Raw genomic sequence first — 13,320 nt, 5'->3', positions numbered from 1 at the left:
GGGAAGGAGGTCTTTGCATATACCCAGTGAGATACCATACAGTTAAGTTCCAAATCTAAAACATAAAAATAATTTGTTTCTTATATACACATAGGATAAGAACAATTTGATACATGATTTTCAGTACACCTCTGGTTTTATCTGTAATCTATCACATGGGGTCTGGTGTGGAAATTTCCACTTGTGGCATCATGTCCACGCACAAAAAGTTTTGCATTTGGAGCAGTTCATGTTTTATGAAAGGAACATTCAGTTTGTGACTATATTATGCATCAGGTTTCAAAGATTCAGATCTCTCACCACACACACACACACACACACACACACACGCACACACGCACGCACGCACGCACGCACGCACGCTCTAACATTCTGTTTTATTCCTTTAAAAAATTCATTTAAAAATTTATGTACATTTGACGTTTGGCCTATGTGTAGGTCTGTGTGAAGGTGGCCAGATTCTCTGGAACTAGAATTACAGGTAGTTGTGAGCTGCCATGTAGGTTCTGGGAATTGAAACTGGGTCCTCTGGAAGAGCAGCCAATACTCTTAACCACTGAGCCGTCTCTCCAGTCCCCAGCTTTATTCCTTTGATATAGGGTCTCTCATTGAACCTAGTGCTAGGCTGGTGCCTAGCCAGTCTCATCAATTGCCCTTTCTCTTCCCCGTCCCCTCATGTGTTGCTGGAGTTACTAGCACACATGCAGCAACACCAGACTTTTTACATGGATTCTGGGGATTCTATCTCAGCTCTTCATGCCGACACAGCAAGTGCTCTTACTCATTGAACCATTCCTTCAGCCCCAAGATCCAGAGAATTAAAATTGCATTTTATGATTGATTATATGGTGGTCAGAGGACAGCTTTCTGGAGTTCATTCTCTCCTTTACCTTGTGTGTCCTAGGAATTGAACTCAGGTCATTTAACAAGTTCCTTTACCCACTGAACCATCTTTCTAGCCCCAAAAGCCAGATCTTGAATGAATTTAGTAAGAGTTCACCTAGATGAAGGTCAGCAAACATTTACTGTTAAAGGTCAGATATTTCAGGCTTCGTCTCTGTCTGTAACAACTTCTCAACTCCAAAATTAAAGCATCAAACCAGCCATAGAAAATACACATGAATGTATTTGTGTTAAAATGAAATTTTATTTACAAACTAGAGTGGTGGGCTAGAGTTTGTTGACATAAAATGAGAGTCATTTTTAAAGATTTTATTGGTTATTGTATTTATTTACATTTCAAATGTTATCCCCTTTCCCAGTTTCCCCTCCACAAACCTCCTATCCCATTCCCCCTTCCCCTGCCTCTATGAGGGTGCTCCCCTACCTGCCTACCCACTCTCACCTCAGTGCACTAGTATTCCCCTACTCTGGCCCATTGAGCCTCCACAGGGCCAAGGGGCTCCCCTCACACTAATGCCAGATAAAACCATAAAGCCATCCTCTGCTACATATGCAGCTGGAGCCATGCATCCCCATCTGCATATATACCCTTTGGTTGATGGCTTAGTCCCTGGGAGCTCTGGTGGGGTTTGGTTGGTTGATATTGTTCTTCTTATGGGGTTGCAAACCCCTTCAGCTCCTTCAGTCCTTCCCCTAACTCCTCCATTGGGGACTCCCTGCTCAGTTTAATGGTTGACTGTGAGCATCCGCATCTGTATTGGTCAGGCTCTGACAAAGCCTCTCAGGAGACAGCCATACCAGGTTCATGAGAAAATAATCTTGGGAAGTAGAGGGGGCAAGGGATCTGGAAGGAAATGGGGGAAGGGGGAGCGGTTCAGAGATGGGGGAGAAGTACAGAGGGTCAGGAATTTGAAAGGAGGTGTGTAGCAGTGGGAGAGGGGGAACTGGGGATAGTGATAGTCATTATTTTTGTCTGTCATTTAGTTCTTATCCTCTCCCTCCCTCTACCCCTTCCCTCTGTTCAGGAATTAAAAAGCTTGAGGGACTTGAAGACTACAAATGCATTTAAATTATCTTTTGAGTTTAGTATAATTATGAGCATGGTGATGGTTTGTGGATGTAGTTTGGCTAAGCCTTTGTTGAGAAGAAGAGAAATCAGAGCTCTTTTGAAGTAAAGCATATGCTTGGCTGAGGCTTGACATAGTTGAAAAAAGTGACAACAAGCCATAATTTAGAGTTATATGGTGGTATTCACATTTCACTTGTTCTCTTGTTGTTCACATGGCTCCAGTGGTATGAGGTAACCTTACTATACAGGCATTGTTGCACTTTATAGGACTAGGTGTTTCTTCAACAAATATAAGAAGGAAATCACACAAATTCAGACAATGGTGTTTGTCAAATGTGTTGTGATTATATGGTGTTATTATGGTTTATTTCCAGAGATAAAGAGGCATCCCAAAACTTCAGCCTATAAATACCTTCTTCCCTTTCTATGTCCTCACAGGAAATAAAGAAGGATGTGAAGAAAGACCTTCTCTCTAACAAAGCTCCTGAGAAGCCCATGCATGATGTGTCCAGTGGAAACTCTTTGCTTTCTTCTGAAACCATTTTAAGAACCAATAAACGAGGTATGGCAAAATGGGAGAACTTTTTCCTTACACATGGGCACATCTGGAATGTATGCATAATGTCAAATTGAGCATTCATGAAAAACTGAGGAATTGCCTTTCTGGTTTTCAGTATAAAATTTGTACACACACACACACACACACACACACACATACACACACACATACACACACACACACACACACACGTAGTAAAAAGAGTTAATTTTTTTCAGAAGAAAGTAGAGTAAACTTGTAAATGCTTTTTCTAAGGGTTTAGCTTCAACCTTTATAGCCATTTGTATGGCTGAAAGGTGAGTTCACAGAAAGGCGAGTCCACAGAATGATAAAGTACAGGCTAATCTGAGTGTGTCTGTCCATACCCTCCTTTGAATTATAATACACTCTATTGGTATATGTCTCTTTAACTGCACAGCTCCCTAATCACAGACCCTGCCTCCTGGTATTTATAAGGAAGGATGTGCGAAGATATGGCTAGTATATCATCTAACCCCCAAATCTTTATCAATCTTCTTTTCCCCTTTGTTGAGACACAGAGTCACTTTCAGGTACTAGTTTATTAATACTGCTTTGTTCACCACCTGCCCTGGTAATAACTATTTTTTGAATGATGTAAAAGAGACTAAGATTTCAGAGAGGGCTCTACTCAGTTCTGGACTGTTCCTGACCTTGGGTCAGCCAGGGCCACAGTGAGCTGAGAATGTTCAAAGAAGGTTAAACTTCAGCTGCCCTCTTTTCCTGGGCTTATTACTTCCTTAAAAAGGCATTGAGAGCTCTTCAAAATCAGCAGGAAGAAATGTATTAGCAAAGAGTTCCATTAACAAGAGACAAAATGCAAGTTTACATAACCACAGGGAAGAACAGCTAATCTTTCATAAAATTTAGACAGCATGAGAATTTGTCCAATAAACTACCCATTGATCCTAGCGCTGGTAGCATTGGCTTTGTGTCTCTTTCCCTTCTTGGCTCTTCCGCTGCCCCCATCCAGCTGCTCTGGGTTCCATTTCCTATTTTGAATTATTCACATGAAATATTGGCTAGATGCCTAAGCTGGTTAGCAACTATAGGGCTTTCTTTCTTCCCCTTCCTTTAAATCTCATTGTATCAAAGTTGGGGCTTTCCCATTTTAAGAATTTAGCTTATGTTACTATAAAACTATAGTCTTGCCAATGTGCCTCCTGAATTCTTTTTAAAAATATTTTTGACACAGTCTCACATACTGTGTCTTAAACAGTCTGACTGGTTTTAAACTTAACTCAGGCTAGTCCTGAACATCCCCTTGCCTCAATTCCAAAGTACTGGTATGGTACCATGATAGCCTAAGATAACAATCTCAGCCTAAGATAACAATCTCAGCTCTTCATTTATGCATATAAATTCCCAAAGCTTAGAGGAGACTTTGAAGAGTTGGAGTCCTGTGGCTTCTGTGAGCTGTCCCCTTTATATGGCTCTGTTTAAGTCAGTGGGTCCAGCAATTCCATGCATACTGACCAGTAGCCAGGTCTTTCTGGTCAGCCCTGGTATTTTATCAAGTCAATATGAGACTTAAGATAATTAATTTCACAAGAGAAAGAAATAATTAAGGCCAAAAATGAAGGTAATTATCTGCATGGCTTCAGTGAAATTACATGAGAACTTTAAGTCAACTAAAGAGTAGAACTTTTCAGATAATTGTTTCTTTAGAACTGTAAATCTGGCTTTTGAGGTTCCCAAATGGAATCTCTTATTCACCAGAAAAATGAATTCCAAGGGGTGGTTTGCTTGATTTTTTAAAGCCTTCTACCTTAGCCCAACAGCTGGTTTAAGACCAAACTTTCATAGTTGGGGCTTTTACATGCTAAATGCCAGTAACTATGAGATCTGAACAGGCAAAGCCATCCTATAACTAGGAAGGCCATAACAGCTCATCTCCATTCTGTTCCAGGCTTCACATTGACCTCTGGGGTCACCTGGGCCAAACATCAGTTCCCAGCTGAAGGGAGGCATTGTGTACCAGGATGGGTACTGTTTGGTCCTCCCCCACCCCATCAAAACTAACACTATTTTGCTCCTCCTTATAATAAACAGTATGTGTGGTGGAGACTGATTGGCCTTGTCAGGCCAGATAAATAGTTCATTGTACTGATCTCAAAAGCTACATTTCTTTCCCACCCAAAATCAATGAAAAACAAAAACAAAAACAAAGTACCACCCCACCCAAACAAAGATCTGAGGCTAAATCTGTGAGAGGTCACTCTAGTACCTCTAAAACTACTGTCTAAAATTTTCAAGTTTTTGGACTTAAGTTATTGAAGCCCACCCCTCCCCTTTTGTTTCCAGCAAGCTTTGTTCTTAAAACCTTTAGGGTGCTTCAGTCTGTCATAGTTATGATTAAAAGAGGAGCTTGTTCTTGGGGTTTGATAGTCTGTTTTGATTCGCCAATGTGTGGGATCTTTCCTCAGGTATATGAATCTACCTTATAACTCCACCTTGGACCCTGTGAGAATTTAGCAGAAAACACAAATTTCTTTCAACTTAGCTAAGGATAGGAGGGCTCTTTTCTTTCTATGAGTCTGGTCATTTGATTCAGGCCTAGAATTGGTTTAATGAAGAGGCCATTCTAGTCTGGTTCTGACTCTGAACTTGAACCCTGTTACTGGGGCCCCGAGCTGGAGACAGACTTAGCTGAAGATTACCCAGCTGTATCCAGCTGTTATTGTATTTTGTGATATTCCTTGCTTTGTGGCAATTGAAGACAGATTGGTTTTAGGACCCGACAATCTGGAGTAAACTTGCCTTCTCCTGAACAAGGGCAGGAGAACTCAGAGTCTAAAGGAAAGGGATAGAAGTACAAAGGATGAATATTAGGACCTGGCTAATGTGACATTTGCAGTTACTAAGGCTGATTTTTGGAGGGACAGGGATGACTCCTTGCGCTTATTGAAAAGAAGGGAGATGCAGCTAGAGTTTAGAGAGAAAGCCAACCATCCCAACTGGCTTGGCACCCATCAGCGGCCCGTTTGAGCCTCTCGAACATTAGGCAGGTGAACCCTGTTTCCACCCCAGGTCACAGGTAACAGGCCCAGATATGACTCCTTGGTTTGTATTTTTTTTTTCTGTCATTAAACCCATACAGAAGAAGGCTAGGCCCTCCTAAATTAGAACTCAAATGGATAAAGGGAATTTTGTTGTTGCTGCTGTTGTTGTTGTAGGTTTTTTCAATGTTCAAAACATGAGTTGAGAAGCAAAATTGAATAAAATGGACGTTTTAACAGTTATAAGCAAATATGTTCTCTCAGATGAACAGTTGGTTTTGAACATCTGAATGCTCTTTTGTACTTGAATACAAAGCAAAAAAAAATCCTTTGGTTTTGTCTGCAGAAGGCACTCCTGATCAGCTTTCTCCATGTGACGAATTACATATCGGAGCTGTAATCTAGACTTTACTGACCTTGGTGAAGACCAGGCTTATGCCAGGTTCTGGCTTCTATGACTAGGAAGCCAGACAGGGAAGCCGTGTCTTAGCATTCCCTTCTTTGCTGCCTGTGATTTTGGACATTGTTCTTTGAAAATTTTTTTTCTGATAGACACCAGTGAACACTCTACAGCATGTGATTATTGCATGCCAACTACACACCCCATCTAGTGCCTGGTGCTGGTACGAAGACTAGAAAATCAACAGGCAGCTCTGCCCACAAGCCCTTCAGGCTGTCTGGCACATGGGAAATGTTGAGAGAGCACTGTCCAGTCCTTATATCTTTTTAAAGGACAAGGTGGGGGTATATCTCTTATTTACTCTTGTCATTCTTAATGTGAAGCCACTCGGTGGGTTTCTGGTTGGCTTTATGTGTCCTTGTTTCTATTTCCAGTTTATCATGAATTCAGTGTTTGGTAAGTGTCTATTGTATTTTGTGCATTTTTTATTCTTTGCTATTACTCCTGTTATTGTTATGCTCTTCTGATACAAAATGTATTTTATAATAATCTTTTTAAGCCGCTCTGCTACTTTGGCATCTGCCTTCTGAAAGATAAACTGCTTCTCACCATCTTTATTTAAGGTTATGCATTTGCACTTTAGTACCCTTTCCGGAGATAAATTCGCAAGGCTCTGACAGTTTTAAAGACGTTATTGGTAACAGGTCCAGCTCTGATGCTGTGAGGTGAGATCATGTGTCTCACACGAGATTCCAGTGAGGATGGGGGGGAGAAGGGTTGCTCCCTGTACGGATATGTGGATCTGACTTCATAGAACATTGCTCTGTGGGTTCTGTTCTGGTACATTTAATCCTCCTGAAAGATTGGACTCAAAGCCTTCCTTAACGGAAGGACCAAGAAATGCTCTGCCTCTGGTGACACACTGTTGCTTTAAAGATCGGCATGGAAACCTTCAGAATTCATTTTGCATGTGGATGGGTGGTACTTGCATGCCCTTCACATTAATATGGGCCTCCCGTTTGCCACACAGAAGTGCTCTCCATTTGAGACTACTGCCTGGAGCTATCCGAAGAATTTAACTAATGTTTAGCCTCCTTTTCCTTGTTGTATCAGCAATGGTCATTTTGGTCCCTAAACAGGTCTGGCCAAGTGACCACTCTCTCCTGTCTCTTTTTATGAAATGGAAATGTCTTTTTTTAAGGCTTCCATTTCTTCATCATTTACCTTGGCTGCCTGGGATAATACAGCAATGGACCAATTATCCATTGGACTGATTCATGAGACTCTGGGTGAGGGTGAGAGTTTGTGCATATGTGTGTAGATATGCACATGCTGGCATGGAAAGCACATCATGGCTCAGAGGCCCAATGGCATGGAAAAACATTTTTTGAGACAATGTCTCCTTATGAAGCCCAGGCTTACCTCAGATTCACTAGGGATTCCCTTGTTTCACTCTCCTGAATGCTCAATGCTTGGATTCCAAGCATACACCACCAGGCATGGCTGGTGTGGATCTTGAAGGCCTTGGGCTCTTTGTTGGAAATAATCTGTAAACAAAGGATACAGAAAGTGTTTGGGGATTTAGCTCAGTGGTAGAGTGCTTAATGCTGGTCACTGCCCTTCCCTTTGGGGAAAATAACACAAAGCAAAACCAGACTAACTCATTTGGCTTCCTGGTGATCTGTTATTTAAGGTCTATGCAAAACCTGTGGTTTTGCTGGTAGAAAGGAGGAGGCTTTTTTCCTTTCAAATGTGAATTTCCCTGTGGCTAACTAGGTATCTGAAAATGTGGCATTTTGTGTCAGATTTTCCTTGATCCATTTAAATCCTGTGTTGACCTCACCTGGAGAGCTAGCTGTTATGGACCTACAGAGGAAGAGTTAAGAGAAGACATCCATGTTGTGTGGAATGTATTGGTCATCACCAGAGTTGATCTTTTCCAAGGAAAGGGAGAAATTGGAAGTAAGGGAGTAGGAAAGAGTCATTTCATAACATGCACGCGCGCATGCGCGTGTACACACACACACACAAAATATCTGTATATGTACCTGCACTTCTTCCAGAAGCCTCTCCATTCAGAGACCTCGTAACTATTAGCCCTGACCATAGTTCTAGAATGCTTTTATGGAAGCCCATGTTAGGTTGATGGTAGATAATGTGCTATCCTTGCTCATTCATTAGTGAGTAGCACTGCCAGTCCAGCCTAGGGATACAACTGTGGAAAGGGCTAGAAAGAAGCTCTGTGGAGGGTTGTTGCTATTGCACATCTGTGCTTTGTGTGTGTATGTGTAAGTCATTGACAAAATTGGTATTTAGAATTGCTCTTATATATACCCCTTTAAATCCTGTGTCCAGTCCCCAAGACATTAACACTACATAGAGTGACAAATATCCCACCATGCTCATACTGGATTTCCATCCAAGTCAGTCCCTAAAAAATACTTGATGTGGGTTTGAAGTGGTGGCACCACCTGGTGGCTTTCTGAGGAAACTTCTCCTCTTGTTCACCTTTGGCTCCCCAGACCCAATATTTCATCCACCTCTTCTCATTGTAGGTAAACATTCCCGTTAGCTCGCTGCTTTCCTGTCTAAGATTTGCTAATTGGGCTCAGAATCTGTGTCATGATCTGAAGTGGAAACTTAAGGGTTCTCTGGAAAGTCGGTTGTGTTGGATGGTGTTTTGCTGACTTTCCAGAGAACCCTTGAGTTTCTACCTCAATGATCCTGGCACTACCTGTGAGTCTTCCACTAACCAGGATGGTCTTCAATTAAGAATTATATATAGGGCTGGAGAGATGGCTCAAAGGTTAAGGGCACTGACTGCTCTCCCAGCGGTCCTAAGTTCAATTCCCAGCAACCACATGGTGGCTCAAGAATTATATATAGCCAGAATCTCCAGCACTTGGGAGGCAGAGGTAGGCTCGCTCCCCCCTCCCTCTCCCTCCCTCCCTCCTTCTTTCCCCCCTCGTGTGTGTGTGTGTGTGTGTGTGTGTGTGTGTGTACGTGCGCTAATCTTCTTAATAAATTCTGTCTGTTTCTATGTTTTGAAATAAACTCTCACAATGTATTCCAAACTGGCCTAGAATTTACTGTGCAGCCCAAGCTGGCTTTGAACTAGTGACCATCCTCTTCCCTCAGCCTCCTGAGTGCTGGCATTACAGGTATGAGCTATCAAACTCAGCTATTTTTGATAACTATTAAAAAAGCAGAGACACCTATAGGCATGAGTTTAGGTGCAGATATTAATTTAGACAAAGCAAACCTTCATGCTGAAGTCCCTGGAGGTGAGCCAAAGCCGCCTCCTCACGGTTCCAAGTGCTCTTAATTACTTCTTCACATCTTGTTGAACCTGTGTTTCCTCCAAGGAGAAATATTTTTTATTACTCATGTTGTTTTCAGTTGCCAGCAGGCGATAGAAAGGGAAAGGCCAGCTGTCTTTGCTGGCCTCATGTTGGTTTGTAAATTCTGTATACAACCTCTTCTTGCCTGGTTCAAATCATCCCCAGTTTGGATGTTAGGGACCATGATTATTTTGATAAGTCAAAATGTCTGCTTTGAACTCTTACGACTTTTTTTCTTTTTTTGTATGTTTTTGTTCTTGTTGATAAAGTTGCTGATGTGCCTTATTTCAGCTGTCCCCCTGGGTTAGTCTGGGAAATTAAGGACCATGTACAACTTAGTTCCTGTGGGAAAATGCATTTAGAGCTACCAACCCTCTGCAGAAAGCACAGCAGACATCTAAATTTTTGTTTGACTTTTTAATACTTCTGGCAATGAAGCCTTGACTTGGGAAAGTCATTAGGGATTGTCAGCCCTTCTGCACCAAGAGCAAACTTCAGCTGTACCAAGCAATACAGACTCTGACATAATCCAATCAGAACATTGTGCTCTGGGGGCAGGACTTCCTTACATTATATTGTACCATCATGTAGAGTTCTTAGTTTTCTTAGACCTGAGTACTCAAGTTTGTCCAAATAAACTGTGTTGGGGCTGGAAATATGGCTCAGTCAGTGAAGTGCTTGCCACAGAAGCATGAGGACCAGAGCACCCGTGGTCAATACCTGTAATTTCAGTGCTGGAGACAGAAGGATTTCAGGAGATTGCTGGCCTACATAATCCAGTGAGCTTTGGGTTCAGTGGAAGATGCTGTGTCAAAAAGCAAGATGGAGCTGAGTATGGTTGCACCTGCCTTTAACTCTAGCACTTCTGAGGCGGAAGCAGGCAAGTTTGTATTAGTTTGAGGCTCACTTGATCCATACAGTGAATTCCAGGCCAGCCAGGGATACATAGTTTCAACCAACCAACCAACCGACCAACCGACCAACCGACCAGCCGACCAACCAACCAACCAACCAACCAACCAACCAACCAACCAACCAACCAACCAAGGGGGACTAGTGATAGTCGATAATCTTTTATGTTGACCTCTAGCCCCCATATACATGTGCACCCATGTGCATGTGTACCTGTACATGTGTGCATGCACACACAAACACAAAGCATCAGTAATGTAAAATGTAGTACTGCTTTGTGTTTCTATGTGGTAGGAAGGCAACTTTGCACCAAGTATGGCATATTCAGACAGAAACCAGGCTATGTGTGTTGTGTAGACTTCCAACTAGGAAATGCTTCACACAAGAGACACGAGATGAGACAGATGTGCAGTGAGGGGGAGGAAATTACCTGTCTGATTGTATTTCAGCTGTATTATTGACATCCTCTTAGGGACTGACAAACACATTAACATATTGCATCCTCTCTGATGCCCTGTGGTAAAGAAACCTGTGTGTGACCGACTCACTCTAGCTGGCACTCCCCTGTGAGATGTGCTAGGCTTCCACAGCAGGGCAAAGGGTTTGCTAATCATCTCTAAACCAAGACCCCGGGGGATTTTAAGTCAGAGTGGAAAAGGGAGAAGTGGCTGATAAACACTTCTAAAGCTGGTGGCTGTGAAACTGGAGTTAGATGTCTCTTGGAGAGAACAGTCCATGAATGTGAAACTAGAAGCTCAGTGTTTGAGTTTTATAAGTGACAAGCAGGAAAGAATCTCTCTCTTGTCCCTCAGTAATTTGTTGGGGCATATGTGCTGCCATTACTGTTTCCATCAGCAAAAGTAAGAGAGCAGCCAGCAGCTTCCCCTACATGTTCCTGTGTGTGAGAAGGAACATGTGTGGGGGTGGAGTGGGGTGACACTGGCCTGCATGATCCATTCATGTTTCTCTGAGGACCTGCAGCAACAGGGCCTTCTTTCAGAGTGGCTGTTGGAAGGCTTCACACTCAATTCCTGTGGCACGGGCAGTTTCTGTGGAACTTGAGACAGGTTCTATACTTATCTGTTTGCCAGTTTTCTCATCATTAAAACATAGCTACTATTCTTTGTTAATTCCTTGGGCAATTTTGAGTAGTGAAAATAAGGGCAAAGGATAGGTGTTGGACTGCAGAGATAGCTCAGTCAGTAATGTGCTTGCCTCGCAAGCACAAAGACCCAATTTTAGTCCCCAGAAGCCATGTAAAGCAGCTTGGTATGGTAACGCCAGTGCTGGGGAAGCCTGGTGTTTGTTGGCCAGCCAGCCTAGCCTACTTAAAAAGTTCCTGGTCAGTGAGCATTCCAGGCATGTTTTAAAAACAAGGTGGCTGTTACCCGAGGAATATGCTTGTGATTATCCTCTGGTCTCCATGTACTTAAACTCCACACGAACTCAAACAAACATAAGCATACACACACACACACACACACACATATACACACTCACGAAGACACACACACACACACACACACACAGAGAGAGAGAGAGAGAGAGAGAGAGAGAGAGAGAGAGAGAGAGAGTCAGAGACACAGAGGGAATGAGAATATGAATGAGTATTAGTTTGGAAGAGGTCATAAAGTAAGTAGTAGTCATTACTAAACGTGATAACTTGCTCGTAAGACCCCCAGAATGTTGGGAAGACATTAGAGATTTGTGGAAAATAGTAATAGAGTTGTCCATAAAGTAGCCAATGATCAGATGCACATAGAATATTCTCCATGGTGAACCGGATGCTATGCTGTTAATTTCAATAAACTTGAAAAAATTGACATCATACCAAGCATGTTGTCTGACCACAATAGAATTAAATTGTAAATCAACAATATAAGGAAATTGGGGAAATTCACTAATCTATGAACAGCATATTTCTAAATAACCCATGAGTCAAAGAATTCAGAAATTCTAAAATACTTAAAGTGAATGAAACAAAAATAAGATTAAAAGTGAATTTCCTGAAGAATAGAGTTGTTAATACCTATATTTAAGAAGGAGTCTTTAACCTAACTTTGTACCTTACAGGAGGAGGAAAGCCAGGCATGGTGGTGCCTGTCTTTGTTCCCAACACTTGGGAGGCAGAGGTATTCGGATCTCTGTGAGTTCAAGGCCATCCTGGTCTTCAGAGTGAATTCCAGGACAGCCAGGGCTACACAAAGAAACCCTGTCTTGAAAAAGAAAAAAAAAACCTGAGAGAAAATCAAAATGAACAGGCAGAAAGATGAACAAAGCCTACAGTGGAAAGAAATGAAAGACAATAGAAAAACAACATAGAAATCAATCAAGTGGAGGTTGCTTCTTAGCTGGATGTGGTGACTCAGAGCTGTAATCTTTGCACTTAGTAGGGGGAGTCAGGCAGATCATGAATTCAAGGTTATCCTTGACTACATAGAGAGTTTGAGTTTAAGGCCACCTGGGCTATATAATAAGATCTTGTCTCAAAATAAAATAAAACAGAACATACAATAAAAGGTAGTTCTATGGTCTGGTTGACAGAATTGATAAATGTTTAATTATAGTGATCAAGAAAGAAGTTCTAAATCCCCACATGAGAAATTAAAAAGGACATACCTGTCAATCTTAAGAGACATTAAAAGGGCTGCAAGGGACTATTATCAATAATTGGTGCAGTATTGATGGAACTTTAAAGTGGAACAAGCAGTTTGGAGAACTAGTGTGGGTCACAATGGTCCTGCCTTTGCGTGCTGACTGCAGTTTAATTTCCATAGATTTCAAACCTCTCACTTCTGTATAATCCAGAAATTGATGCCCTGGTAAAATTAGAACCTACATATTCACAATGTATATACATACATACATACATACATACATACATACATACACACATACATACACACACACATACACACATACATACATACACACATACATACATACATACATTGTACTTGGTTATTCCTAGCAGCATTATTCATAATGATCCCCAAGGAGAGACAACACAGATGTTCGGCACCTGACGCATAGTAAATGAACAAGCTTTGGTACTAAAACAAAGCTGATGCTGATAGAAGGAAGCCACACACACAAGATCACACGTTATTTGATTCCAT

General features: G+C 41.8%; 1 protein-coding gene across 22 annotated transcripts in view; it reads left to right on the top strand.

Moving 5' to 3' along the window:
• Sh3kbp1 (SH3 domain-containing kinase-binding protein 1) overlaps positions 1-13,320 on the top strand; it is a 344,981-nt gene that overhangs the window by 124,057 nt on the left and 207,604 nt on the right. For 17 of the 22 annotated variants that reach the window (XM_087600881.1, XM_087600876.1, XM_087600870.1 and 14 more), the window contains one exon: positions 2,411-2,534. In XM_087600881.1, the coding sequence (XP_087457007.1) occupies positions 2,411-2,534 (124 nt within the window). Of the gene's footprint in view, positions 1-2,410; positions 2,535-6,382; positions 6,405-13,320 lie in introns of all 22 variants that reach the window. The other 5 variants (XM_087600890.1, XM_087600886.1, XM_087600889.1 and 2 more) reach the window with 1 other exon arrangement.

This window comes from Rattus norvegicus, chromosome X, assembly GCF_021556685.1.
Source record: "Rattus norvegicus strain SHRSP/BbbUtx chromosome X, alternate assembly SHRSP_T2T, whole genome shotgun sequence".
In the NCBI taxonomy this organism is placed as follows: domain Eukaryota; kingdom Metazoa; phylum Chordata; class Mammalia; order Rodentia; family Muridae; genus Rattus; species Rattus norvegicus.
Note: the sequence above shows the minus strand (reverse complement) of the source record. Positions and strands in the feature narration are given on the sequence as shown.